The 27,501-nt window shown below is 46.1% G+C and overlaps 3 protein-coding genes across 15 annotated transcripts in view; 1 reads left to right on the forward strand and 2 right to left on the reverse strand.

Moving 5' to 3' along the window:
* Window positions 1-15,464, forward strand: part of TEX14 (testis expressed 14, intercellular bridge forming factor) — a 36,578-nt gene extending 21,114 nt beyond the window's left edge. For 5 of the 13 annotated variants that reach the window (XM_064394518.1, XM_064394516.1, XM_064394517.1 and 2 more), the window contains 18 exons: window positions 144-247; window positions 1,227-1,306; window positions 1,894-2,118; window positions 2,695-2,795; window positions 3,082-3,195; window positions 3,557-3,647; window positions 4,365-4,455; window positions 5,578-5,640; window positions 6,663-6,787; window positions 7,488-7,678; window positions 9,547-9,598; window positions 10,097-10,168; window positions 11,072-11,149; window positions 12,668-12,785; window positions 12,952-13,047; window positions 13,689-13,798; window positions 14,217-14,277; window positions 14,467-15,464. In XM_064394518.1, coding sequence (XP_064250588.1) covers window positions 144-247; window positions 1,227-1,306; window positions 1,894-2,118; window positions 2,695-2,795; window positions 3,082-3,195; window positions 3,557-3,647; window positions 4,365-4,455; window positions 5,578-5,640; window positions 6,663-6,787; window positions 7,488-7,678; window positions 9,547-9,598; window positions 10,097-10,168; window positions 11,072-11,149; window positions 12,668-12,785; window positions 12,952-13,047; window positions 13,689-13,798; window positions 14,217-14,277; window positions 14,467-14,503 — 1,809 coding nt within the window. In that variant the 3' untranslated portion in view covers window positions 14,504-15,464. Of the gene's footprint in view, window positions 1-143; window positions 248-1,226; window positions 1,307-1,893; window positions 2,119-2,694; window positions 2,796-3,081; window positions 3,196-3,556; window positions 3,648-4,364; window positions 4,456-5,577; window positions 5,641-6,662; window positions 6,788-7,487; window positions 7,679-9,546; window positions 9,599-10,096; window positions 10,169-11,071; window positions 11,150-12,667; window positions 12,786-12,951; window positions 13,048-13,688; window positions 13,881-14,216; window positions 14,278-14,466 lie in introns of those variants that run through there. The other 8 variants (XR_010349297.1, XM_064394521.1, XM_064394522.1 and 5 more) reach the window with 8 other exon arrangements.
* Window positions 15,465-17,967: 2,503 nt separating this feature from the next.
* LOC135283889 (pinopsin) lies at window positions 17,968-21,064 on the reverse strand. The gene is made up of 5 exons (XM_064395031.1): window positions 20,725-21,064; window positions 19,946-20,128; window positions 19,371-19,516; window positions 18,521-18,760; window positions 17,968-18,105 (listed from the first exon to the last, which is right to left on the reverse strand). Exons 1-5 carry the CDS (start codon window positions 21,062-21,064, stop codon window positions 17,968-17,970), a joined length of 1,047 nt encoding a protein of 348 aa, XP_064251101.1.
* Window positions 21,065-21,646: 582 nt separating this feature from the next.
* Window positions 21,647-27,501, reverse strand: part of DOC2B (double C2 domain beta) — a 30,324-nt gene continuing 24,469 nt past the window's right edge. The window contains exons 5-9 of the mRNA XM_064395053.1: window positions 26,396-26,522; window positions 26,039-26,196; window positions 24,735-24,816; window positions 24,482-24,578; window positions 21,647-23,881 (exon numbers count right to left, since the gene is read on the reverse strand). Coding sequence (XP_064251123.1) covers window positions 23,745-23,881; window positions 24,482-24,578; window positions 24,735-24,816; window positions 26,039-26,196; window positions 26,396-26,522 — 601 coding nt within the window. The 3' untranslated portion in view covers window positions 21,647-23,744. The remainder of the gene's footprint in view (window positions 23,882-24,481; window positions 24,579-24,734; window positions 24,817-26,038; window positions 26,197-26,395; window positions 26,523-27,501) is intronic.

The following is a 27,501-nucleotide window of genomic DNA, read 5'->3' on the forward strand; positions in this document are numbered from 1 at the left end:
TGTCCTGAGCAGAGCAGCTAAAATAAAACTCAGGGATTAAAGTTGGTGCTGTCCTGTTCTGAGGCTGCATCACAGCCAGCTCAGGCAGGAATTAGCAGAGTGCCCAGGGTGTGCTGAATCATGGCTTGTTGGACTCTTTTCAGCATTGCCTCCCACACGTGTCTGCAAGAAGCCAGAAAAAGTTCAACCTGCAGTGGCAGAGAGGAGCTGATTCACATCCTGCAGCAAGAAGGGAAGAGGAGAAGTGGTGAGTTTTGATCTTATTCATAGAAGAGTTAATTCTGACAGAATTCATCTGGAGAGGGACTGTCAGAGGAGGCACATCAGGAGCAAGGCTGGCATTAAATGTTCCTCAGGAAGGCAAAAGCCATCTGTGCAGAGAGGAGCCTGCTGTGAGTCACTGTCAGCTGCAGAGCTGCTGTGACAGGGCACTTTGTGGTAAAGAGTGCTGTTAAAAATGAGTTCACGTGCCTCTGGGATGGAGGTCAGTGGTCCAAAATGTACCAGGGCCTAAGGAGAGCAGTCTGGGGAGATATTAATGGAGGTGGTTCTCCTCTCTGGGCACAGCCTCCTTCAATGCCCAGCAGAAATGCTTTTTAATGTCATCTCTGTGTGTTTGTGAGCAGGAATGGAAAGCACATGTTGGAATTACCTGGCAAAACTTGTGCAGATTCGTGTTGGAAAGAGGGGGACAGAAACTTCTTTCAATGTTTGGTAAAATCAGAAAAACTGCTGCAGTTTTAAAATTAAACCATGATCCATTTGGATCAGAAAAACCTGTTGGTAAAGGTTAGAACAGAAATATTCCATGGTCAGTGGAGGCCAGGGAGTGAACTCTGGTGGGAGAATCATTGTCCAGGTCTGAAATTGTGATAAAATAATAAAACAATCCTCACATAAATGGTGATAAAACAATAAAACAATCCCCACATCACCCATGGTGTGTTTTTGGAGCTGCAGCATCTGAAGGCAGCTGACAGCTCTGAGATGCAGAGTTGAATGTACAGCTTATCTGGTTAATCTAGAATAAACCTAAATAATTATCTGTGCTTTCCAAGCTCCTGGCAGCTCAATCTGCTGGTTCTGCTGGGTTGTTGAAAGGCTGAGAGCACACGTGCTCTAATTCATCTTAAAACAACTTGGAGCCTTTTCCTGGCTGGGGAATACTTGACACAATGTGCTCGGGCTCTAAAATAGTTTGTGCACTTCATAATCATTTACTGCAGGTGCCATTCAAAACCCAGGGTGGAATTCTGCAGCAAAAAAAGCATTGAGAAGAGGAGGGTGGTGCAGTCAGGATGGAGGAGTGAGTAAATCAGTGTTAAATCAGTGTTAAATCAGTGTTAAATCAGTGTTAATGTCAGAAATCTTGCTGCAGTGCAGAGCATTAAACTCAGCACACGAGGAAAGGTCTCTGCTTTAATTGCTGCAGCTCTGGGAGGCTGTTTTGGGTGGGATCCAAGGGAGTGGGGTCCTGTGTCTTGCACACTCTGGGCATGGAATAATGCCAGGCACGTTGAGGTGGTTTTTTTTCTGGAGCTGGAGGGATTTCTGGCCTGGCTTTGGGCAGTGTGTGGGCTCAGGGAGGGCAGGGCTGGCAGTGCCCAGTGGATGGCAGCACGGGCATGGATAATGGAGATCAAACCAACAAATCCTGTTCCTGTAGAGACTTGTGCATGCCACTTTGTGCAGGTTTGCAGCTTTATTTAAAAGAAAAGCAAGTGTTTAATTTAAAATAAAAGGAAGTGTTTAGCTCTTTTCATGACAAAGGCTGTGGTGCTGCCAGCTCCAACCTTTGCATTTCCAAGTCTGCAGGCAGAGTTAAACACAGGGGATGCTTTGAAGGTCCGGATTCTGGGGTGTGAAGTGCTAATTTTGGGGTTTTTGGTGCAGCTGAAGTCAAGCAGATGGCCAGAAGAGTGGCCTCAGGTCGGCTGGGGCTCAGCTGCCCCTACCCTGGCAGCGAGTGCCCGTCTGAAGCAGAAGGTGCCAAGGAGCCCCCCCAGGAGGTGCCTGCTGGAGCCCCCCAGAGCCAGGGGCAGCCAGGTGAGCCCTGGGACCCGGGCTCTGAGGACACAGCCGACTCTGGGGACAGTGATCTGGACAGGACTTCCACAGGTGAGGAGGCTGAGACATAAAATGCTCCGTTCTCTTTTTGTCCCCTTCCATTTCCAATCAGATTTCAGCTTCTGTGATTTTTAAATTTTTTTTTTTACAAGAATTGTCCATTTTATCGTGCAGAGCTTTGCCCTCAGAGCAAGTCAGTCACTCCTTGATGGGCATAAATAGAGATAAGATGAGTATTAGGTGTTAATAGGTGCAGGGAATGAGCTTGGAGACCTTCATCATCCCTGATTATTGTTATCAGCATGAGAAACCCAAAGCTCTCAGACCCTTGAGAGTGCTATCACACTTTTATTTCTTCCAGTCTCACCACACAGCTGCTTTTTCTGCAGCAGCTCAGTGGGTAAAGCTTTTGAAAAAGTTCTGGACAAAAGAACAGGGCAAGGTTCTCCTGCTTAGATTAATTAACGAGGTGAGCATTTAAATGTCATTATTTCTCCGTGTTCCTGGCAGACAATTAGTGTCACTGTCTGCTCTCATTGATATTCCAGCAGTGCCTCAGATCACTCACTTCACATTTTTATTTTTTTTATTTTTGGTTAATAATTTTGTTCCATTCTGACATCCTAGGGAGGAGCTGCCAGTCCCCAGCACCAGATGAGCAAGCAGAGTCTGGAAAATCCATTCCTAAGAGTTCAGTGCTTCCTCAGCAAGCTGAGAATCTCTCTAGAGTATGTACAGAAATCCAGGGAATTTAGTGGCAGCTGCTTATCCATGGAAAAGTTTAGCCTGGTGTTACATCCTGAGCTGATCTGAGTAACAATTCCCCTCCTCCTTCCCCCTTTTTTTTAAATTTTGTTTTATAAACCACCAAAGTAATGCAAGGAGCAGGAGGTGTGTTGAAAGTCAGTGAGCAATTAAATAGAATTTCAGAATTTCAGTGATTTTTATTGGCTGAAATGTGTATTTTTTATTACTAGAGACTGGGATCATCCCAGGTGATGATGTCTTTCACAGGGGCATTCAAGGGAATTACATTGTTCCCTTAATTCACCTCCTGATGTGACTGAAGAATTCTTCACTCCTGATTATTTCCTTCCTCCTGCTCTTGAGGGAAGGTCAGAACCAGAGGTAAAAATAACACTTTTTGGACATAAGTTACACAACATGTGGTTTAACTGTGCTCCCATTTGATTTGAAGAGAGATGTGGAAAATGGGAGATTTTTTTTTTCATTATTATTCTTTTCTTTCAAAATAGTACCTGCAAATAAAGATTTAGGTAAAAGTAAGCAAATTAATCCTCATTAATTTCTGGAAGATACAAAACTTTTCTATTTTACTGCTAAATCCAGTCTGGGCTGTTTGCTGATGAGCTCCTGAAAAGTTTCTCTCTCCACTCCCATTTTTGGGAACATCATCCTGGGGGGGTTGCCCTGCCCTTTGCAGCTGCTCTGTCAAAAATGGAATTAAATTCTTTTTTTCCCTTTTCAGACCTCAGACACTGAGGGCAAAGCAGAAGATGTTTGTGCAGGATTTTTACAGAACTTACCTGCAGATGCAGCATCAGCAATTCAGGCTCCAGGTAAATGTTTTTTTCTTGAAGCATTTCTGAGGAGGGACACGGAGTTGTTGCATTGATATTTTTCCAGCAGCTCTCCTGTCACAAGGCTGGACCTCCATTCTTCAGCCTCAATTGATCTCTTCTTCCTCTCATTCCAAAATTATTATTTTTGGGAGAGTTCAGGACATTTAGGATTTTGGTTTGGGCACTGCAGTGCCTGAAATAATTTCAGATGCAGTGTTTATGTACTTGCTGTGTTTCAGTTAAAACGCCAAAACAAAAACTTATTTGAAACCTTTTTATTTTTACCCTGGGGCGAAGTTTAATCTTTTTATGCAACTTGCTGTGGTGCTGGAAACTGAATTAGAGTTGTATTTACACATTAATATTCTCATTGCTGGGAGGATCTTGGGCTTAAACCCAGTGAGAGCTGACAGAGTGTGTGTGCAGAATAATGGAAGAATCCTTGTTTCCTTATTTTGTTGTCTCTTTTAGCTCAATTTTGTAAATGTTGTGATATTCCCCAGTGCTTCAGTGCCTGCCTGGCAGCTGTGCCATGTTTATGAAAATGCATCTTTAAAACACATTTGTCTCTCGATAACAGCAAAGGTCACAAGAACTCAGACAGAAAAGAAAAAAAAAATTAATAAAGTCACAATTTCCTGTTCAATGAGTTGGGTTGTTTTCTTTTGTGCTTGCAAAAGCCAGTAACAGGGAACATTTGTTATTTGTATTCAGGAGGAAAAATACTATTCTGCAGCACAACACCACAGAGCTGTGGCAGTAACAAGCTGGGAGTGAATCAGCTGAGCCAAATGCCTGGAGCCAGGTAGAAAAACTCATTTTCATTGTTCCTTCAGGCATAAATTAGCTTTTAAAGTGTGCTCTCTTCATTAATTCTGCTTATATATCTAATATTCAAATAAGATGCCAGTGGTGGTTTTTAATGATTATCTACATAGCTCAGCTCCTTGCTAAGAAAATACAAAAAGGGATTTTCACAGGTCTCAAGGGATTTTGTCTTTTGCAGAGTTTGGTGGGGTTTTTTTTGCCTTAATGAGGGCGCTAAAATAGGGGGAAAAAAAAAAGCCATGTACATATCACAATTCCTTTTTCACTGATAAACCAGAGCCTGAAACAGAGCAAAGATAATTCAAATTAAAGCTTCAGTCATCTGCTTTAATTTTGGTTGTGGAGCTGAAGTGCCATGAAGATCCTGCCTTTCCCAACCCCCTGGGATCAGCCCAGGAATGTTCACAGGATCCAGCCTGGGGGCAACATCAGATCTGGCAGTCTCTGAATCAGTCTTGGAGGCTTGGCTGGCTCCTCTGGAAAACAGGAGGGGTTTTTTATCCTGTCAATTTTATTATTTTACCAGCATGGGGAGAAGTTGGCTGTGACTGCCAGGGCTCCTCCCCAGCCAGGAGCTGAGTTCCCTGGGCCAGAGGGAGGCACCAGCAGTGGAAATCACTTGAGTTTAGGATAAAAAAAAAGAAGGTTTTTGGTTGCTCCCTTCACTTAGGAACTTCTGGCAGCAGGACAGAGGGGATGTTGCTCTCTGAGCATCTGCCTAATCCTCTTTGACCTTGTCACAGTCTGAGACAGATCAAGGGATGATGGAACAGTGGAGTCATGTGTATGCCTAGGTTTTGATTTATTTAATTCTATTAATTTCACCTAATGTTATTAAATTCACATAATTTCACTTAATTTTATTGATTTCACTTTTGTTCTGAAGCTGCAAATGTCAATGAGAAGTTTTAACAAATCCATAATCTGTTAAAAATGCCATTTTTCTCCTACCAGTCTCCACCTTCTGAGGTTTTAAACAAAAAGTGTTTATGAGCTGCAGGCTACCTCAGTGCTTAAACTTCCTGAGAGAAAGGAAACCCAATTTCTCTATTTCCATCATTTTCTGAGGGTGAATGTGACCTTTCCTCCCTCATTTCAGTGTGGATGCAGCACGAGAAGCGACGCTGTGGGAGCCACAGGAAGAATGCCAAGAAAAAGATGTGTAAGAGCCACATTTTTTAGCAAAATTGCTCATTAACTACAAAATTTTGTGTTGGTGCAAGACAGGGAGAGGGGACAGCCCAAGAGAAAACTCTCCAGAGTGTTGAGAGTATTTTCCTGTGCAAAGTTGTGAGATTGGTGTAAAAGAGTTGTCCTTAGTTGGGAATATTTTCATATTCAGAAGTAATTAATTTGGTGTTCATCTGGGTGTGCTTCTTCCCATGAAAAGTGTGAGGATTCCTGGTTTCTTCTCTCCATATGGCACAGGGAAATAAAATCACTTTAAAGAGCAAATCGTTCGTGCAGAGCCAAATAAATTTTATTCCAGAAATAGTCCTGTGATTTTCAGGGGGAAAAAAAATCAGCAGAGTGTGTTTGTGATTCAGCTAATGAGGTTAATTTATATTTACAGCTAATGGAGATTTGCATAAAATTACTGATTTACAGGAGGTGTCTGTTCTTTCCATGGCCTTTGAGGAGGATGGAATCCAGGGTGTATCTCCCCAAAATTTGATCAATTTGGATTTCATTTTTTTTCATTTGGGGGTGTGTCAGTGCCTTCAGCAGTCTCAGTTTATCAGAGTCATTCTTTTAAATGCTCCCAAGGCCTACAATTAGTCTTAATTAATGGCTCATTAATTTTTCTTAACCCTTGAGGTTTTCCCTTGCCTTTGGGGATTTTTTACTTTTTTTCTACCTTTTGGTTCACATTTGGAGTTCCTGCCCTTTCTGGAAGCAGCTTCCTGAGCTGGTTTTACAGAAGGATTATTTAAGACATCCTGGAAAGGAAGGAGAAGCAAATAATTAACCTTTTATGCATCTGCAACTTCCCTGAGCATGGTGATTTTGGGCCTCCCAAGATTCCTGTGGGAAGTTTCAAAGGGAACATCTCCCTCCATTCCAATGAACTAGATAAGACTGCACGAAATTAAAATTTCAAGACCCCGAAAATAGCAGGATCTGGTGATTCACAGGTGCAGGAAGTGGCTATTCTAACTGTCAGAACATCTCTCAATAATTCAGATCAGTGGCAGATATTCAGGATTTGTCCAGCATCCCCTGTGAGCAGAACTTCCAGAGGGGTGTGGAGTGTAAAACACCTCGGCTGAGCCACGCTCCCACCAGTGTCAGCACCCCCCTGGGCTCAGGTAATGCAGGGAGGGGGAAAAGAGGATTTACAGGGAATTATTTCTCCTCTCTGTGCCAGCCAGGCCTTTCTGCCGGGATTTTTTGATGCAAAAATCATCAAGGTGAATGGTGAAGCTCCATTTCTCTGTGCAGAAATGTCAGGCTTGCACAAGGAATGCTGTTCTTCCTGTTCTTGGAAATCTCACTGTCCAAAGACACAGAATTAAAGGAGAATTTACAGGGACACAGCTGAGAAAGTCACTGCCTGGAAGGTCTCTGGAAGATATTGGCAGCCTTCATAAATCAGAAATGAAGTAATTTAAATTAGAATTGATGCATGTGGATTTCAGCATTTTAAAGGCAATTTAATAAGCACTCAATATGTTTATAACAAGTTAAATAACGTGATAAATGTTTGTTGAGCTGGAGTGCTAAAGAGTAATGAATTAACATTTGCTTTGTGCTTCACTAATTTGGTGTAAGACAATGGCTGGAATTCCTCAGTTGGCAAAGTTTTGTCTGAGGTGGAACTCCTGGATTATCAGTTTGGTCTTTTATGGGTAGAGTTTCTTGTGCAGGTGCCTGTTCCCTTTAAATTTTTTTCTGCTTCTCTTGAAATGTGCTAAAGATACAAAAATTCCAAAAATAATTCTCCAGCTTCGCTGTCTTCACTTTTTTTTTCCCCTGTTTTTTTTTTGTTTTTTTTTTTTTTAATTCTAGATGAAAAATTTCCATTAGCCTTTGAGAAATACAATCAGTGCCGTGAGTTTTCTTCAGATTCTTCCTTTTGTGGCTCTCAAGAGACCTCCTCCACTGTGTTCAAGACTTTCACCACAGCCTGTGAAGGGGAGAGGAGCATGGAAATTCCAGTGGTGGCTCCAAGATTTTGCCCATTTGGACTGAAAGAGCCTGTAAGTCAGAAAATAAATTCTGCCAGGAGTTTCTTTAAATATTCTTTTAATGTTCCGTAAAAATATTTTTGACAATACTTTTATTAAAAAGAAATGCAAGGAGAGAAATGCTTGTAGGTCTTTGTGAGTGTTTTGGAGTCGTGGCTCTGTGGATGAAGTGGCAAAAGTCCTGATTGATTTCAGGCATTGATTACACAAAAATTTGCGTTCCTCTGGCTGGGAAATGTTGGCTTCTCTCCAAGTGGCCATTCCCTGCCCTCCATCCCTTCCTGGCTGTAGGGAATTTCACTTCCCAGCCTTTGGAATCTTGGATTTGGGCCAGAATTTGGAATGGACAAAAGGAAAAAGGAAAAGGAAAAACCCGGGCTGGATTCCAGAATGGACTGGGCAAAAGTGAAAACCCGGGCTGGATTTGGGATGGAGTCTGGAATGGTCTTGGCAAAAGCAAAAACAGGGACTGGATTCCAGCCTGAGTCCGGAATGGACTTGGCAAAAGGGAAAACCTGGGCTGGATTACCACTGGAGTCTGGGATGGACTTGGCAAAGGGGAAAACCTGGGCTGGATTACCACTGGAGTCTGGGATGGACTTGGCAAAGGGGAAAACCTGGACTGGACTACCACTGGAGTCTGGGATGGACTTTGCAAAAGGGAAAACCTGGGCTGGATTACCACCAGAGTCTGGAATGGACTTGGCAAAGGGGAAAACCGAGAATGGATTCTGGCCAGAATCCGGAATGGACTTAGCAAAAGGGAAAACCTGGACTGGATTTTGGCTGCAGTCTGGAATGGACTTGGCAAAAGAAAAAACCCGGACTGGATTTTGGCTGGAGTCCTGATGGACTCGGCAAAAGGGAAAACCCGGACTGGATTTTGGCTGGAGTCTGGGATGGACTTGGCAAAAGGGAAAACCCAAACTGGATTTTGCCTGGAGTCCAGAAGAAACTTGGCAAAAGGAGGATTGAATGAGCCCTTTGTTCAAAGCTTTTTTCTCCTTTTTCTGCACATTAAATGTGCCCAATCTCGTCAGCTTTGCTCAAACCCCTCCCTCTGGAGTGCAGAGTTTCCAGGGTCACTGCAGCGATTTCCACTGATCCTTTTGGCACTGAAGCCGCAGCATTATCTCAAATTGCCTTTGCAGACAGTTTTGTATAAAACAGTTGCCTTTTCACCTTTCTCATTATTTCCACTGCCGGGGCTGTGGTTGAGAGCTGGAATCAGAGTTTGCTCAGGCACAGCAGCAGCGAGGGCTCGTTGTGCAGCTGACCTGGCACAGGCAGGGCTGTGTCGTGCTGCTCCAGTGCCAGAACACTTGGAATTCATTAAATTCATTTACAGCCCTGAGTGGCTCTGCTGATGCTGTCACTTCATGGCCAAAATCTTATTCTAGAATTAAGTGCATATTGCTACTTTGAGGTTGGTTAGTGTGGGGATTTGCCTCTGGTTACAAATTCTTAATTTTGGGGGGCTCTTGTGATGAACAGATGTGCCAGGCTTTAATAATGAATGATTCTGAGCAGAGAATGGGAACTGAAGAAATCTTGGAACTGAAGAAATCTTGGAACTGAAGAAATCTTGGAACTGTCCAGTCAGAAAATTCAGTGTTGAAATAAAGATTATGTAGCTGATGGTATCTCACAGCTAAAATATGACTGCACAGCAATCTAAGCAAAGGTTTTGACACATCAGTTTTACTCTATTTTCATACTCTGGACTGATTGAAAAGCTTAGTTTAAAATTTAATGGTCAGCTCAGGCTTTAATTGAAGGTTCTACCTAAATTTTGGATTTAGCATGTTGAAGGGGAGGATTGAAGATCAGCAGTTTTTCAGTTTACCTTCTTGTATTTAATTCTGTTTGATCTCGCACAGGTTGGGTTGCCACCAGTTGCTTCATCCCTGAGGAACACCAGGCAGGCACCTGGTAAGTCTTTTATCCCAGCCCCAGCCAAAATAAATTCTTCAATAAACAGAAAAATGGATTTAAAAGGAAATTCAGCAGTCTATAAATGATTTTTCATTTTTCCCCTTTTGTTTTTTGCTCCTGGCTGTCTCTTTTGAGAAGGATAAATTGCTAAGCACTCAAGCATGTACTGCTGGTGCTAATTAGGTTATGGATTTTGTGTTTGCACCTGCACACTAAGAACTCTGACCTGTAAATCAACCTCTGTTTGAAGTGTAAATATTACTGGCCTCAGATTTCTGATACAGCATTGAGAGCTGAATGTGCAAGTCTGGCTCGAAATGATTTTTCCATTATGGAATTATTTAGGGAAATTTGATAAAATATGAATGAGCCAGGCTCGTGCAGGGTGTTAGATGAAATATGTAAGCAAGATGCTATCAGAGTGTAAGCCTATGTCACACTTATTAAGGATTAATCACTGCTAATTAACTAGAATATTTTTTCCCTCTGTCTCAGCACTCTCAGAGGCATCTCCCCCCTCCATTGATGAGCTGCCTCCACCAGCCCAAGAGCTGCTGGATGAAATTGGTAAGAGGCACTTCACCCCAAGCTGTGGGAGGCTTTCCAGCTGTGCTCAGTCAGGATTTCTCCCAAGCCATTCACTGCCAAAATACACTGGAGCTTCCAAATTAGTTGCAGTCAATTATTAGGAAGATCAAGAGCTTAAATGATCAGCAGCTTAAATAACTGGCAGTTCTTGAAGCCTCTGCATTTCTCTGAGTGCTTTCCTTGCTGCTGAGAGCACACTGAGTGCAGGTGGAGTTTAACACAGGGAGGAATTTGGTGTACACTGAATTTTTCAAAGGTGTCCTGCAGCAATTTGTGTTCCCTGTTAGAGGAGGCAGCTGCACCCCCCAGGTGTCTGTGCAGGGCTCAGTGATTTACATTTGTTCTTGTGTTCCCACACATCTCCAGACAGAAAATGGAAAAACTCTGTGAGGTTTTCACTGGGAGGCTGTTGGAGAAGAGTTTGCTTTGCTTATCCATCATTAGGCTCTTCCTAAATTAACACCAGACATTGGGATAATTAAAATGTCCATCCTGACCTTATTTCCTCAATCATCAGAGCAAGAACCTGTGGAGATTGGTATCATCAGTGATGCCATTAATGATGGTCAGGGGCAGCCTGTAGGTTAAAAAATATATAAAATACATAATTGAAATAAATAAAATTTATATTATATTATATTATATTATATTATATTATATTATATTATATTATATTATATTATTTATATATCATATAGTATATTATGTTATGTTATGTTATATTAATTATTAGTTATAAAATAGTTATCGTTATAAAATAGTTATAAAATAATCTAGAAAATAATTATAAATCATGTCCAGGTTTTCCTCCAGGGTTGGATGGATAAAGTTATATGGTATTTTAGTGTATAGTCAATATGGAAATAATGCTTTTTTTAACAGAACACTTAAAGCAGCAAGATTCCATCACTCCAGACTTGGAAGGGATGGGATTGCAAGACTCCAGAGTGCAAGTGAATGGTTGGTTGCTAACAGTCCCAGTGTAGAGATTAAAAATAGAAAATTCTTTTTGCCTTGCTGCAAGCTGCCTCTGAGTCCTCGTCACTGGGTGTTCAGCTGGAACAATAAACTGCAATTTTTAGCTTGGTGCCCCCACCAGTGTTTGCTGCCTTTGCCTGTGTGTTTCCTGCAGAGTCCACGGGAGCTGCTGTGGGAGGTTTGCAGGTCCAGCCAGGAGAATTCATTTTGTGCTTTATTGTGCCACTGTGGCTTGTGCTGTGCTCAGACACAGGTGACAACACCCACAGGAGCAGAGCTGCTGGGCACGTGGTGTCAGATCCACTCTGGGAGGGTGGTTCAGTTCACAAAGTGGCCAGTGCACCCTACCTGTTCATGTTCCCAATTTTCCAGCATGAAATAACGCCTCTGATTTCACAGAGGAAGAAAATAGCTTCCACTGGGGTAATGAATATTGTATTTCCTGCTCTGTTACAAAGGCAGCAGAGGGGTGAATCTTTGTGCTGCTGCAAATGCAAATGGTGCTAAGTGGGAATCATTTTTAGATGTACAACAAGTCGTGTCAGAGGAGCAGAAAACCTAAATGTTTATAGGCTGTGCTTTTTTTTCCCTCCGGTGAGTCACAAAGTGAGCAGCAGCAAAAAAAAAGCAGACAAAAAAGGCATAAAAAAAAAAGAAAAAGGCAGAACATGAGTTAAGTCTGTAAAAAGCTAAATAACACAGTCACTTGAGAATGATGCTGGCACATGTTTGGTTGTCCTACAGCTTTGTCAAATCTTTTCCTGAGGGATGGAAGTTCGTTGGAGCTTCTTGTTTTTAGGGGGAGAGGATTGCAGCAGGCTATTGCTGGCTGCTCAATCACTGTGGTTTTCTGGTATTTGCATAAAGCACAGCTATTTCAGACTCCCATTTTTTGTGGCAGCCTCGTGCTTCCTGCTTATCACAGCCCAGCAGAAGGGGCTGAAATATTCCCCATTAGCCCAAACCTAAGTTTAACCCCCATCACCATGAATTTCCAGACCAGAAAATTCACCATGGGGTGCCCCAGTGTTCCTGGAGCTGTAGGGTTTCACTTTCTCAGCCCTAAACCCAACCCTAACCCTGATTTCTATGGGGAACAGAATTTGCTGATAAATCTTTGAGGGGGAATTACTGGATTTTGATAAATAGGCAAACCAAGCTGTCATCCTCAGGTTTCCCTTGGATTTCTCTCCCATATCTGGGATTGGAAGGGGAAAGATTAAAGATTCATTTCCACATGCATTTTTCATTTCAGTGGGAAACAAAATGTAGAGTCCTGTGAATCTGGAAATGTGTTGGAGTGAAATATTTATCTGGGCCTTGCTGCTGGCCACCTTTGACTGCAGATAATGGGAATTTGTTCATCTGGTAGAAAATCAGAGGAAAGAGTGACTGAGAAGTGGGCAACTGGAAATTGCCCAAATGCAGCAAAGAAAACAACATTTTCATGTCTTTATTTATCTTCCTTTGATACTAAAATCTTGCTGTTTATGTGAATAGCTCTTGATCAAGTTCAAATGGAAAACAGAGAGTCAGGAGAAGAATCTGAGAGAGATGAGAAGACAAATCAGAGTTTATGGACTAAAGAGTCATTTAATCTAGCAGAGGATACAGAAAGGTATGAAAAAGGATGGGAAGGCATGTTAGGCTTTGAGTTACAAAGACTTAGAATTTTAACAACATTCAATGCTTACAGAAAACTTTAAATGCCCTTATGACTGTTTTAATTGGAAATTTGCAGCATGAACCTTGTCACCATCAATTTGAAATCTTTTATTTCACAGGGCTCACTCCAGCCTGGATGATGCTTTGGAGAGAATGCTCCATGCAGTTCCTGGGGATGAGGAGATCCAAGAGCAACCTCAGGGACACACTCTTGGGTGAGCTGATAATTTCTATTTGTGTTGAAGGGTTTATTCTGTGTGCTGTGTACAGATCTGTGGAGGACTTTTCAGAAAATGGGCTGTGACTCCTTAGGGAGTGGAGTGCCAGGGAATTTGCCTGGAGATGTGAATGTGAACTCTCCTACTAAATTGAGAGGGAAAAGAATGTTTTGTTAATACAACTTCCTGTAGGTGGAAAGCAAATATTTCAACAGCCCTGAAAGGCAGTGCTTGGTCTTCACAGAAATCAGAGATAATGTGACAGAATGGGGGAATTTTTTGAGACAGAGAAAATGTGCATTAAGAGAACAGAGTCATGAAAGCTCTTTATAAAGAAGAGTTTGTGAAAATGGTTGTGCTTTCATGGCAGTATATTAGGAAATTTGAAGAACATGGCAGAAGTCATTTAAACATCATTTTAAGGAAAATATTCGTATCCCAAATAACTGTTTTTCCTCTTGGAACTAAAGATCAGAGCCCAGTAACTCTGAACAGCTCCACAGTGAGTGCTCATAACTCATCCCTAACTTCTGTCTCACAAAGGAACTTGAGACTTTCTCATGTTTGGCATCAGAATTTTCTGTTTAATCCTTAAAAAAAAAAAAAAGAGGATGATACACAAAACTCTGTCATTCAAGGGCTGCCAGCCTGCAGGATCCAGAAGATGCTGGAAGGAAGAATGGAGGAGAGGAGAGAGGAGCCTGGGCTGGAGGCAGAGCACCAGGAAGCTGTGCAGGGACTTCAGCAGGTGCCCTTTGTCTGTAGAGCTGCTGGATGCACCCAAAGTTTGAAATGTCCCAAATCCCTGGTTACTTTTGGAAATATTGATGGTAATTTTAAAATGTGGAAGCCTGGGGGTGACATCACTGTGCTTGTTATTGCATTGCAATAACAAATTGTTACAGCAATAGCAGCTGTGCCCCTGTTCTCTGTCAGAGCTCCTCAGCTGAGCTGGGACTGGCCTTCAGGGATGGAAATCAGGGTTGGTTTCTGATTTTCTGATCCCCACCAGGGTCCTGGTGATGCACCAAGAGCAGCAGAGCTGGGGCTGGGTTCTGATTCCAAATGTGGCTGAATGAATCGAGCAGAGGGACCTGCAGCTCTTGATTCACTTGCTGTCCCTGTGTGGCTTTCATGTTCTGAGCTGAATTTCCCTGTTTTTTTAGATGAGAGCAAGGATCAGAAATCCCACCCCCAGCAGCAGCTGGCTCCAGCTCCACCCTTCAGGTGAGAGTCTGTGAGTTAAAGTGGAATTGTGGCAGAAATTTATTTGTGGCATGAGCTGCATTCCTGTTTTCCATGAAAAACAGGCACTGTGAAATCCCATTACCTTCATCTGGTACTTTATATAAGAAAAAAACAACTTCTTAACCTCTATTTCCTATTTTTCTTTTTTTTTTTTTTTGTCCCCTGCAGGATAATTGTTTTGGATGAGAGCTCTCTCCATGATTAAAACACAGAGTGAATAAGTGCTACACATCACCTGCTTGCTGCTGCTTGCCCAGTGTTTAGTGTGTGAATTACAGCCCTTTTTGGCCACATAAACACCTGTAAAGCTCAGATTTCCTTTAACAGCAGCAGCAAGTTCAGAAGAAAATCCCATGTTCTGTGTTCTGAAATGGTTTGTACTGGTTTGATGCCATTGTTGCATGCCCAGGCAGTGTCAATGTGCAGAAGTGAGCTGTTTTTTTTACTGTCACATCCTTATGAAACTGCTTTTCATTCTGCACGTGCACATTTTCATAAGCTAAAGAATTCCATGCTCTGTTGCATTATGCAGTTTTCAGATTAAAGACAAAATGATTGTAATTCTGTGGGCTGCTGGTGCTGCTCAGGCACTGAAATGTTTCCATGCTGGAGTGTTGCAGCCCATGTAGTGTCTGTTTTTCCTTGCTCATTAAATTTAACAAGGTAATTTCTTGTTTTCTCTTTACTTAGTGCTTTTGTGATCTAGTGTTGAACTGATTTGACTGATTAAAGGGATTAATTGCTGTGCAAAAAGCTAATGAGGAAAAGGCAGTGTTCTCCAGAGATTGCAAGTGCAGCAATATGTTCCCTGCCAGCATCAGACAAAAATGTGAAAAAAATGTGGTTGTTATGAAGATACCTGGTGTTTAATTCAACCACATTTTTGGTAGGCCTCGTCCAAAAAAACCCACCAAGATCTCTGGATATAATTGAGTTTTGGATGTGAATTTTAATGGGCACAGCAATTTCAAATTTAACTATTTTTTTGTGAGAAATGCTGTTCAAGGTGCAGGAGTGAAGGTTGTCCTGTTCCCTGGGCTTTGAGCTGCTTTTGCACATCTGGGAGCGTCAAGTATTGCATCTTCATTCCTGCTTTTGTAAGGAACTGCTCTAATTCTGTACCTGTTAATTTAGTTTAACAACATTAATAAAAGTTTCCAAGGTTATTGTGCTGCCATGTGGTTTTTTTTCTGGCTGGGAGGTTCATTTTTGGGGTTGTTTTGTTGGGGTTTTTCACTTGTTTTTAATTCTGCTTCCCATCATGAGGATGGGAACTGCTGGAGCTGCTCCAGGGATGATGCTGCAGAGGTGGGGGAGCTTTCTGAGGAAAGATAAGAGAAAATAAAAACCTTTCATGTGTTTGTGCTGTGGTGGCAGTGACAGAGCCGGAGCAGAGGCGCCTCAGGCCTAGCACAGGCCTCGCCCCGGGCTGTCACACAATTCTGTCCAAAAAAAGGTTTCATATTTTCCAACCCAGCCTTGTACCACCTGGATTCTGTGTGTGGGACTCCTGTGCTGCAGGCAGAAGGGTTTTTTATTCCTGCTGGAACAAGACCCTGCTCCCCATGGCCCTGGGGCTGTGTCACCAGCAGGGATAGAGAGTGCAAAAGTTAAATTGCAAATTTGGATTTTGTGATCCTGTCCTTGGTGGCTTGTGACTCATAACTGAGGCTCGTTCCCTCTCACTTTGGGCAGTGCTTTTATTGGGTTTCAGGCTTGTTTAATTAAATAAAAAGTAGCCAAAGCCAAGTGGCTGCAGCAGTGTGGTGGAGAGCAGCACAGGAGCTTTTCACATGCACGGAATTATCCATCACTGGATGGATAACAACATGTGAAATCTCAGCTTCCTGCATTTCTTGTTCTATTTTATCTGTGGGACCAAATGGTGAGCAGACTGTGAACCGTTTCCCTATCTTTTTTTTAATCTTAATGTGGAGAATTTTTATTTCTGTTGGTGGAGGGCCTTTCAAGTAGCCCCATGGCCTGTCTGATCTCCTTATCATGGCCAGAACACAACAGAGATTTCAGTTCCTCTGCTGCTTGTACTTCCCCAGAGTTAAGTTTAGCATGGACTTAAATCATCCTGATAATGTAAAGCATGGGCACAAAAGCTGTGATTAACAGGAACAATTAAACAAGGACCAGTGCAAGACAGCAGAGGAGATCAGAGGGCCCATCTAATGCTGCTTTTTCAGCTTCCCAGAGAATGAAAGCCCAATTAATTAAATTAAACCAGTGATACTGAGCTGTTCTAATTCCTCTCTGAGTCCTGTGAGCTGAGCTGTTCTGCACAGCAGGAGAGAGGGAGGCTGAGACAGGGGTGGGGATGGGTGTCCTGTCCCCCCACACTGGTCATGTTGTCATGGGAGGGTTTGGGTTGGAAAATACCATAAATATGATTTAATTCCACCCCTCTGCTACCTTCCACTAGCCCAGGTTGCTCCAACATTTTTCATTCCTTTGTACTGGGCTGGTTTGGGGATTTTTGTTTCATTTTTGGTTTGAAGCAGAGAATCTCAGATGGTGGGGGAGAAAAACCCCAAACCCTCAGTCTCCCAAATCTCATCATCCTCCATGGCAGTGCAAATTGCTGGGGTGCCTGGCTGTGGATCACCTCATTTTGAAAGCAATTCAAGGGTTCGGGATCACAAATCTATAAGACAACTCTGAAGGCAGGCAGGCTTTTTCAGAGATAGAGGAATTGGGTGAAACCCACTTTCATCGACTTGCTGTCTTCAATATCACCTTCAGAAGCCTTTCCTGGGCTCCTGAATGACACAATCTGCCTCCAAAAACAGAAGTGTGATTGCAGCTGGGGTAGATAAACACTGGGATTGGAGATTTGAGATGAGGTGTGAAGCTGTGGAGCCTGTGGACATTTTTTAATCTTTTATTTTATCCTTTCAGGCTTTGGCATCTTTTGTTTTGCTGCTGTTGGGCCTCTGCTATGCCTTGGGGCCTGTTACCACTTGTGTTTTCACCCTTGCTGGGAAATCAGTGCATTCAGACCTTTCCTTATTGCCTTAACTCTAAAAAAAGAAAATTAACTTTGTGTCTGTTTTATTTCCTGGCTGTCTGTAGCGATGTTTGTGGCACTTGCCACGAGGGATGTGCCAGCTCTGGTGGCAGGAGGGGATGTGTTTTCTGTCAAACCCTCCCATCAGCCAGTAAAACAGATGAACTGCTCAGTATTTATCAGTGTTTATTAACACAGTTGGCTCTTAAACATTCCTGCTGGATTTATGCCAGAGTTACAGCATCTCCCTGAACTTCCCGGCAGGACCAGGCGTTGAAGGAGGGCTTGGTCTGTCAGGGGATGGTGACACACCATGTTCCACCTGACTCTGGGCCAAACAGACACCTGGGATGTTGTGCACTGAGGCAAAATTACTGTTCATTTTTTATTTGGTGTTCTTGAAAGGCTCCAAGGTGAGGGGGTGGGAGGGAGGGGTTCCTTAGGAGAGGGGCATAGTGAAAATCTGGTTTCTCCCATGGTGGGACGGTTCCTCACCTGCAAGAAGACACTGTCATGTCTTTTTTTTTTTTGCTGGGGACATCTCCATCCTCTGAGAGCCCCCCATCAGCTCCACCCCGAGCCCCTCTGTGCTGCTGTGGGTGGCACAGGCAGATCCTGGAGCTGGCACTGGTGCGGGCAGGACGTGGCAGCTGTCACACGGGGTGGGATGGTGTCACCTTGTTCCTCAGCCCCTCTGCAGCGACCTGGGGACTCGGGGCAGCTGGAGAGGTTTTCCCCATGCCCCTGGGGTGGTAACCACAGCACAGCATTCCCAGCAGGCAGCTCTGGAACTGGGCAGGGAAGGAAGGGGCAGGTTATTCGTGGCAGCAGAAATCCGGCGTCACCTGGAGACTCGGCAGCTTGGACGCTGGTTATATTTTGGGAAAGATCTCTGTCTATTCCCAGCCCAACTCTTTGTGGTTTATGGACAATAAAAGTTTCATTCTGTTTGCTTTGTGCCTCCAACGAGCAGCTTGTGATTCAACATTAAGTTGCCTGACCCCATAAAACCATGGAAGCAGAAAATGAGCTCTTGTTCGGGCTCGCAGGCTGCTCTCTCCCTTTCCATCTTATTCCCCAAATCCTTGCTGCTTACACAGCAACCCTGTGACCACACTTCCAGATAGGATAGATGGTTCCTCCAGGATTTTTGAGCCTGTCCAGCTGCTCTCCAGCTTGGTTTGTTTGTTTGGAGCTTTCTCTCACCTGTTTGTTCATGAAGACGTAGATGATGGGGTTGTAAACCGTGGCCGTCTTGGAGAAGTAGGAGGGCAGGGATGCCAGGGCTGGCTGGATGACAATGTCCTTGTGGGTGGCCACCACCAGTGCAAAGGTGGTGTAGGGCAGCCAGCAGGTGAGGAAGGCCACCACCATGGCCACCACCATGCGTGTCACCTCCCGCTCCGCCTGCTGCGTCGTGTCCGACTCCTGCTGCTGCGCCGCGGCCTGCGGGGTTTGGGAGAGAGGGAGATGCCAAGGGAGCAGCTTGGAACAGCACCCCCTCCCTCATGACAGATGAGTCATGGGAGGATTGACTCTCACAATTAACAGACAAACATCATTTCTATAGGTTAAGAGAAGTTGTATAGATTTATGGTTATGTTGTACGCCCTGGCATGGTTATCAAGGGACAGCTGGGAGGGCTGGCCTGTCACTATGGTGACATCTGATCTCCAGTCAGGATTTGGGGAAGAGATTTCCACCACTGGACAGTGAAAAAGGGGTTGATGGACAGAACTTTGTGAGGGGTTAAAGGGTTAAAAAGGAAAACCTCCATTGTGAGGGAGCTGAGCACATGGCAGGGAAAATCTTCTGCGTAACCTTTTTTCTTTACTCAGTCTTCTGTCGTATTTTTGATATTTTTTGAATTTTTTTAATAAACCTTCCTAAACTATGAACAGTGAGCAGCCGTTTCTCACAATTGGGAGCCATGATGGCAGTGCCAGGAGGAGCCAGCTCCTCTGGCTGTCCCCAACACCTGCCCTGAGCCTCTTCATCCCGTGGAGACGCTTTGGGAGCGGAGCAGCGCGGGCTCACCTGAGCTGGGCGCACTTACCGCCCGCAGGGTCAGCAGCAGGTTGGTGTAGGAGAAGAGGATCAGGCTGAGGGGCACCACAAAGCAGGTGACAAACAAGGCCAGGATGTAGCTGCTGTTGTTGCTGCCGCCCGTGTACCAGTTGGGCCCGCAGGAGGTTCTCAGGCCTGGAATAAAGGTTGGGAATGAGCCTGAAGCAGTTAGGGCTTGGATAAAGGCTCAAGGATGGGCTCCAAAACAGCTGTGGCACCTCATGTGTCCATCCCCAAGGGCCTGGAGGTCATCCACTGGGGGGTTTGGGGTGGCCAGATGCCCTCTGTGATTGTTGAGTTGTGCCAGGCCCCTACAAGAGTGGGTTTGGGCTGGTTGTGTGCTGGGTGCTGCTCCAGCAGCCAGAGCAGCTCCTGGCTCCAGAGTGTCCCGTGGTGTTCCAAAGAACACCCTCCAGGAGATGATTATTGGCTCAGCAAGCAGGAGATATTAAGATGAGAGATTAACCCTTTAGGCTCCAGCCCAGACACTCTCCAGCTACCCCAGGCTTGCAAAAAAGATGCAAGAATGACAACACAGTGGATTCTGATGCACATCTCCCCTACCTTCAGGCACGTAGCTGCTCCAGCCCAGGAGTGGTGGGGTTGTCCAGAGCAGGGACCAGCCCCAGGTGAAGGCACAGCCACTGGCAGCGTGCCGGTGCTGGAGCCGAAAGTCTCCCAGGGGTCTGCAGACCACCAGGTACCTCTCCAAGGCCAGGATGGCCAGGGACCACAGCCCCACGATGCCTGGGGGGACAGCAGGGGTTGTGTCTCAGGGACAGGTTCTGCTGCCTGTGCTGGGACGTGGTAGATGATGATTTAGATCAAGTAAAAATTATTAGAACAAGAAGTCGGATGTTTTTGTCTTACATCAGGGACAGCTGTGATATTTGGCTGTTAGAAACTGATTTTGGCACTGCTTCTCTCACAGCAGGGACAACTGGGATATTTGGCCCTTAGAAATGAAGTTGGCAATGGGTGGCTGTGATGCCTTGTGGTTACAACAACAGAGAGTCCTCAAGGAGAGGTTTTGTGCAATTTCCAGTCCCTGGTGCACAGCCAGCCCCAGGTGTGCTGGCACAGCAGCCAGCACCCACGAAATACATCCCAAACAATGTCCCCAAGTGGCATTTCCCACTCTGTCAAGACCAGGACTGGATGTGTGGTGACCTGGCACAGCCAACCATCTCCCCAACCCTTCCCTGTGCTAACCAAGAGCTGAAGGACATGACTTCTACTACACAAAAGTGTTGGATTTAGGAGGTGAAACATCTCCAAGGCCCCTCTGCTAAACCCAAAAGCACCCACCAAAGCCCGTGGCAGGGCTGCAAGGCTCTCCTTACCCGTCAGGGACACCATGAAGCCCTCCAGCTGGCAGAGGCGCTCCCCAAACACGAAGAAGCCACTGATGTTGTTGGAGAGGCTGACGGAGCTGCCGCAGAGCGTCACCAGCAGGTTGGCCACGGCCAGGTTCACCAGGATGTAATTGAGGGGCGAGCGCAGCCGCCGGTGCCTGACGGACACCACGATGACCAGGCCATTGAGCAGCGAGGCCGAGGCCACCACCAGCCCCATCAGCACGGCCACCGCCAGGTACATGGCCCGGGGGGCCTGGTGGGGCCACTGGGGGCCATCGAAGGGCCCCGGGGTGCTGCTGTTTGGGGGCTCCTGGGTGCTGTCCATGGAGCAGCAGCACCTGGGCCAGGTGAGCTCCCCCAAAAGCACAGCCTCTTTATAGAGCTGGAGGGGCTGACGTGGCCCAGAGCAGCTTGGCTTTCAAATACCTTAAGCTTTATTTTAATCTGAAGGGTTTGTCCTCACTCCTGCTTTTTATAATCAGCTCTTTGTTCCCGAGGGGATAAAGAGTGACTTAAAGAGAAATCTGATGGCTGAGCAGAGCATCATTTAATTGAGTAAATTGTTTTTTTCCTTGTGTTTTCCAGCTGGACTTTCCTGTAAGCCTGGCCTTGGCACCAGGGGCTGGGCATCATTCCCTGTGCCCTGGGTTTGCTGGGCTTCAAGGCTACTAAATACATATTAAACATAAATAAATATAAATATGCATGTAGTATATATACCTAATTGGGCCATAAATATATTTTTTCTCTCTCCATATATATATATATATATCCCCATATATATATATATATCTATATATATCCCTGCCATATACATGTATTTTCTCTCTCCATATATATATACATATCCCCACATTTATATATATTTATAAATACTTATAAGTACATAAATAGTATTTATAGTACATTTATAGTATTTTATAGTATTTATAGACTACATTTTTATTATTTTATAGTATTTATATAGCACATTTATACTATTTATGCTATATTGGACCAAGAAAAAACCCCCAGTGCTCAGGTTGAAAACCATGTCTTCCCAAATCTTTGCCACCCCCCAAATTCAAAAGCTGCACCACCAGCATCAACCTTTTTTTCTTTTTTTTTTAAATTTTTTTTTTACCTTTTTATTTTCGGTTCTCGGTATAAATATTAACAAATCTGACCAAAAGTACACAGATAGGTAATACTGAAATACAAAAGTCTCTCAGGATGCAGGTAAGGACAGTTTCTGCAGCCTTCACATGGTAGCAAAACATTGGTATCAAACATTTCACGAGGCCTGGCATGACAACCACCAACTCTGCATGCAGCTGGGACGAGGGACGGAGTGCCCACTTAGAAAAGACTGGGGTACAAAGTGAAGGAACCCACACACACGTGTCCTACTCCACCTCAGGCATCAACCAGTTTCATAGGCTGGGAAAAAGGATGGATTGAAAGGAACTCTGCCAGAAAAGGGAGGCACAGCCAGCCTGGTGCTCCTGGAGCTCCCCTGGAAGCTCAGAGCACAACCAGGTTTTAAGGTGCTGGACTAGAAAGGATTAGTGGGAACATCCGACTTGACAGGCTGCCAGAATTCAAATAAAATCCATGCATATCTGCAGGGTGCATTACAAATATTGAGTTATTAAAAAAACCCCTATGAATGTTGGTTTTTTTCTTTTATTTCCCCTCACCCCCAATATCAAAGAAGGTGTAACAAGGTGTAACGGGATCGTCACTTGGAAAAGTAAACATAGGTTTCCAGAGATTCCATTGTTTCCCAAGAGAAAAAAAAAAGAAGTTGGCAATGTGCACAGAGCTTGGAAGCTGAGACTCATGGGGAAAAGCAACTTTCCTAAGAAATTATTGTTTAAAGGCTTCCAAACATTTTGGGAATGGTGCAGCATTTCCTAGAAAGCTTTAGCTTATCCCACTGGATGTCTGGTGGGATGATGATGATGAAGAGGCCAGCCAAGGTGGATCAGAGGATGATATCTGGGATTATTAAAATATTAATATATTATTACTGCGCCATGTTAATATTACTGTGTCATACACAGAAATTTATTTGGTTTGGACGCTGAGGCAGAAAATGAATCAACCTCACGGCCATGCTGAGCTACAAACACAATTCCAGCTCAGCTCCGAGGCTCAGCATCTTCATTATTTAATGCATGAATTGGAAAGGGATGAAAAAGGGAAAAATTATAGAAAATTTAGCCTGAAAGCTGGCTTTGCTGGAAAAACAGCCGTGCTGCTGCATGGCATGGTTTCATTAGGAGAGAAGCTGCTTCCTGGGAAGCAGGAACAGCCAGGCTGTTCCAGGGAGCTTTTACATTTTGCCTCCCAAAGGTGAAGCTGCCGGATCCCAGGAGGAAAAGCGTGGTGTGCACAGCCCTGCTGCCTGCACGTGAGTTATTACTGGAGAGGACGAGCACAACATTCCTGCAAGGAGAGCAAACACTCTGTCCGGGTGAACCAGGGACACAATCATTCCAATGGAGGAGCTTGGAAATGCAAAAAAGACTGTTTAGGCCCAAACCACAGAGACTGACAAACCACCAGAGATATGGCACAAGCTGCCTCGAGGAGACAGTTCTGGGTTTTGTGAGTTTTTGGGGACGCCTTTTGCCGATGCCGGACACACGGACGCGGACGGACGCATTCATTTTTTTTGCCACTGACTTGCAAGGCAGCGAGAAGGTAACTGAGTAGAGGCAGGATTTGGGAGAGGAGCCAGACTGCAGTGCATGCAGGGGTGCACACGTGTGTGAGTGGGAGTGTGAGTGTGCACGTGCATGCTCGAGAGTGGGGCTGTGAGTGTGGCAGGGCGCAAAGAGGCGTTCTGGAAAATCCTTGGGGCCGCCAGAGCGAAAACCACCCATGCCTTCTTCCCTGGGAAGGGCTTCCCTGCAGCCAAGCCCTGCTGAGGGGTGTCCTGCTGTCCTGGCTGGCCTGGGATCCCCCGTATCCAAAGCTGGGAGGAGCCCAAGGGCTGTGGAGCTGTGGCCCTGCGGGGCTCAGTCGCTGAGGACGGCGCCCGGCAGCTCGTTGGTCAGCGTGTGCCAGCGCTCGATTTTCTTGTCCTTGTTCTTCAGGCAGTCGAACCAGTGCTTCAGCCGCTCCCCTTTGGCATTAATTCCTAACACGACTCCGCCTTGGGAGGGAGACAGAGAGAGGGAGAGGTGTGGGGGAGCATCAGCTCTGCAAGGGATGCTGAGGGATGCAGAGGGGGATGCTGGAGGGAGCCAGGTGAGTCAGCATCCTCACGGCATCCAGCCTGATGTGAAATCCAGCCCAAATTCCCCACCCCCTCGTGGCTGTGGTCTGGGACCTGTCCCAGGCAGTGCCCCAGCCCCAGGCAGTGCCCCTGTCCCTGGTGCCAAGGGCTCACTGCAATCACAGTGGCTGTCAGAGGTGCCGGGCACTTGTTAGTGATAAATCACAGTGACCAGAGACAAAATCACAAGCAGCCCAGACATCCAACAGAGATAAATGAAACCTCCCTGTTAAACATGTTTTGCACTCAGAGGAAAACATCTGAAAACAGAAGGGGAGAGGCAGATGCATTTTCTCCCTGCTTGGATGCTCTGTGAGAGGCTCAGGTGCAGGAGAGGGATAAAAGCAGAAACGAAATCCAGCGAGAATGAATGTGGGCATGGAGAACAAACCAAGAGGGTGGAGGAGTGCAGGAGAAATAAGAGACACAGACAGCAAAGATAAATAAAAATGAGACCTTCTGGAGAGTGCTACTCACCTATGAAATCGTTGGATTTCCCGATGTCATAGTCCCACACAGTGACTTCCAAGGTCTTCTTTGCCAGGTCACCGTGCTTTATCTCGTAGAAAAACTCCTGTGGAGGAGCAGAGGCAGAGCCAGGATGAAACAGGGGCTGCCCATCCTCCTCCTTAGGCTTTGCTCCCCATGGGAACCCAACCCAAATCCCTCACACAGTGACCAAGGTGGTGATTTTTTATCTTTTAAGTCTGAGGCTGAGAACCACACCCACCTCATTGAACTCGGGGTTCAGCGTTTTCTTCTTCACTGCTGTCTTGTGCTTGGATTTCTTGTCCTCATCTGGTTTCAAGTAACTGCAACGAGACCAAAGTGGGTCCCAGTGAGGAGGGCAGGAGGCCACGGGTGGGGACATCTGTGACAGCTGAGCAGAGCCAGGGTGAGGTGGGCTGGGCCCCCTGAACCTCCAGATCCTCCTCCCCTGCTCTCCCCTGCCAAAATGCTGGGGCCAGCTGGGAGGAGGCAGCATTTCACCTCCTTAGAACCAAGGCAGGTGCTGGCTGCAATCAGAGAGCAGATTATCCCATCTCCAGTCCCTAGGGGACACTGGCACTGCACACATGCTCTCCAAACCCAGCACTCCCAGCCCAGGACCTGGCCAGACTGGGGATTGTGACTGGTCTGCTCATGCAGAGCCTCTCCAGGACACAGGAGCCACATGCAGGGTGGAAAAGGGAGCAGGACACGCAGCTTTGAGCTGCTCCCTGCAGTTATTGGGCAGCACAGCACCAGAGCTGGACAGCAAACAAGATTAAAGTGTCCTCAGGCAGAGAGGGGACCTGAAATGTGGGCCAGGCCAGTCAGCCCATTGTGGTTTTGTGCTGGTGCTGCGCCTTTAAACATCAGTTCTGCTTCCTTGCTACACGTTCCAGATCTTGCTCATAATTAAAAAATTAGGGCTTGTACTGAGAAGCATCACTTTCCTATCTGCTCTGATCCCAGCCCTGCAGATGCAATCTCCTGTGGATGGCACAGGGGACACCCAAAACTGGCTGGGTGCAATGGAAATTGTGTTGCTCAGGGACTGAGCCTCCCATGGGCATCTAAAAAAACAAGAGGGGATTTTTATACAAACATCTCCAACCTTAAAAAACAATTAAATAAGAAGGTGAAAATGTGCTGCTGATGAACTCCATGGATCTCCCAGGTGTGGTTTCTCCCAGTAGCTCTGCCTTAGCAAAAGTGCCCAATTTCAGTCAGCACAGTGGGGACAAGGAGGTGGGACAGGCACAGGGCCCTTCTTTGCCAAGGCCACCCCTTCTTTGCAGAGAGTGAATTTGAAAAATGCCACCCCCCCAAAAAACCAGGAGCTGTGGTGAGGCAGTGCCAAACCAGCAGGGACAACCCCACACCACCAACTCCTGTGCCCACCTCACCTGGAAGCTCTGCCAGGGAATAACGCTCCAGGCAGAGGCAAGCTGCTGCCTGACGGCCTCATTTGCATCTCCTAATGAGAGCAATTAATTCCCGCTGCGGGGAGAGGCAGGAGGGGACAGCGGGGCCGCGGGTGGCACTCACATTTTGACGTAGGGGTCGGAGTAGCCGTTGGCATCCATGGCAGCCAGGTGGGCGCAGCGCATGATGCCCACCTGCAGCCCCTGCTTCTGCGAGCTGTACTTGAGGGAGATCAGGATCCTGCCACGCTCCTCCAGAGACTTGTCCTCTGTTTTATCTATCTGGGGAGGGAAAGCACCCAGTCTGGGGGCTGTACCGGGGTACAGACACAGCCAGACACACCAACCAAGGGATGCTCTTCCCCACATCCCCGATTATGTCTGAGGGGCCAGACAGCTCCACGTTCCCACGTGCCACAGGGAGAAGCTGCTGTAGCTGTGATTCCAAGGTGGGATGAGGCTCTGAGCCCCCTTCACTCACCGGCAGCTGCTTCTCCAGGCAGATGTTGAAGTTTTTGGTCTGGTTGGGTTTCAGTTTCTTCAGCGGGATGCGCGTCTCGCCGATGAACTCGTTGTGGCGGAACTTGTCCTCGTCACACACCGAGATCCTGCAACAGCACGGGGTGAGCAGGGACACTGGGGACAGGGGAGGGGCTGCCCCCTGCCCTGCAGGTCCCCCCAGTGAGGGAGCAGCTGAGGTCACCCTTCCCCAGGCCACGGACAGGGCACCTCCTCTGCAGGCAGCTGGAAAACAGCTGGGATGCAGCTGGAATGGAATCGGCCCAGCCCAGCCAGGGCAGCTCAGGGTGTGAGTCCCTGTGCCTAAATGCACAACCCAGCCCAGGCACTGCTGGAAAAGCAAGCTGGAGCCTCAGCCATCCTAATGACTCTTCCATTAAAACATCAGAGTCATCAGTGACTAAAGCAAAATTATTCCGAGCTGCTGGAGCTGCATTTTGCCCAGCCATGGAGGCTCTTCCTCATCCCTCCCTTGGACTGTGTGGTTGGGAGAAGCCTGCTTCCCACACAGCTCCTTCCCAAGGAGCTCAGGCACTGCTGGGAGCGTGGCAGAGCAGGTCTGCCACCTCCTGTCCCACCAGGAGTGACTTCCACACCCAGAGCATGGGAAACATCCCACCTTGGGCAGGTGAAGCTCTCCCAGCCCTGCCGGGATCCTGGGGTGCATCCCAGTGAGCTGAGCCCAGGCTGTTTTCCATGAGAAAGCTACCAATGCCTTTCCCCGAGCTGGCAGCTAATGAGTCACTGCTCTGCTGCTTCTGACAGGGGAGCAAAGTTGGTGCTTGCAGGGAGCCTCTGCTTGCAGCTCCCGAAATCCCAGAGGGCCAGGAGGGTGCCTTGAGGGACCAGCTGGTAGTGGGGAAAGCCATCCCCATCCAGAGGGAGCATCCTGCATCCCACTGGAGCCATGCAGGGGTGGCTGGGCTCCCTGCCCATGAAGGAAAGGCATTTCTTCTCCCTTCCCTTCTATCCTTTCTCCTTTAAAAAAATGTTCTTTCAGTGTCTTCTCATCTTTTGGGTACCTGATTGTTTTCTTTTTCACCCTCTCCCTTTGGTGTCCATCTCCCC

Source organism: Passer domesticus, chromosome 19 (genome assembly GCF_036417665.1).
Source record: "Passer domesticus isolate bPasDom1 chromosome 19, bPasDom1.hap1, whole genome shotgun sequence".
NCBI classification, from domain to species: domain Eukaryota; kingdom Metazoa; phylum Chordata; class Aves; order Passeriformes; family Passeridae; genus Passer; species Passer domesticus.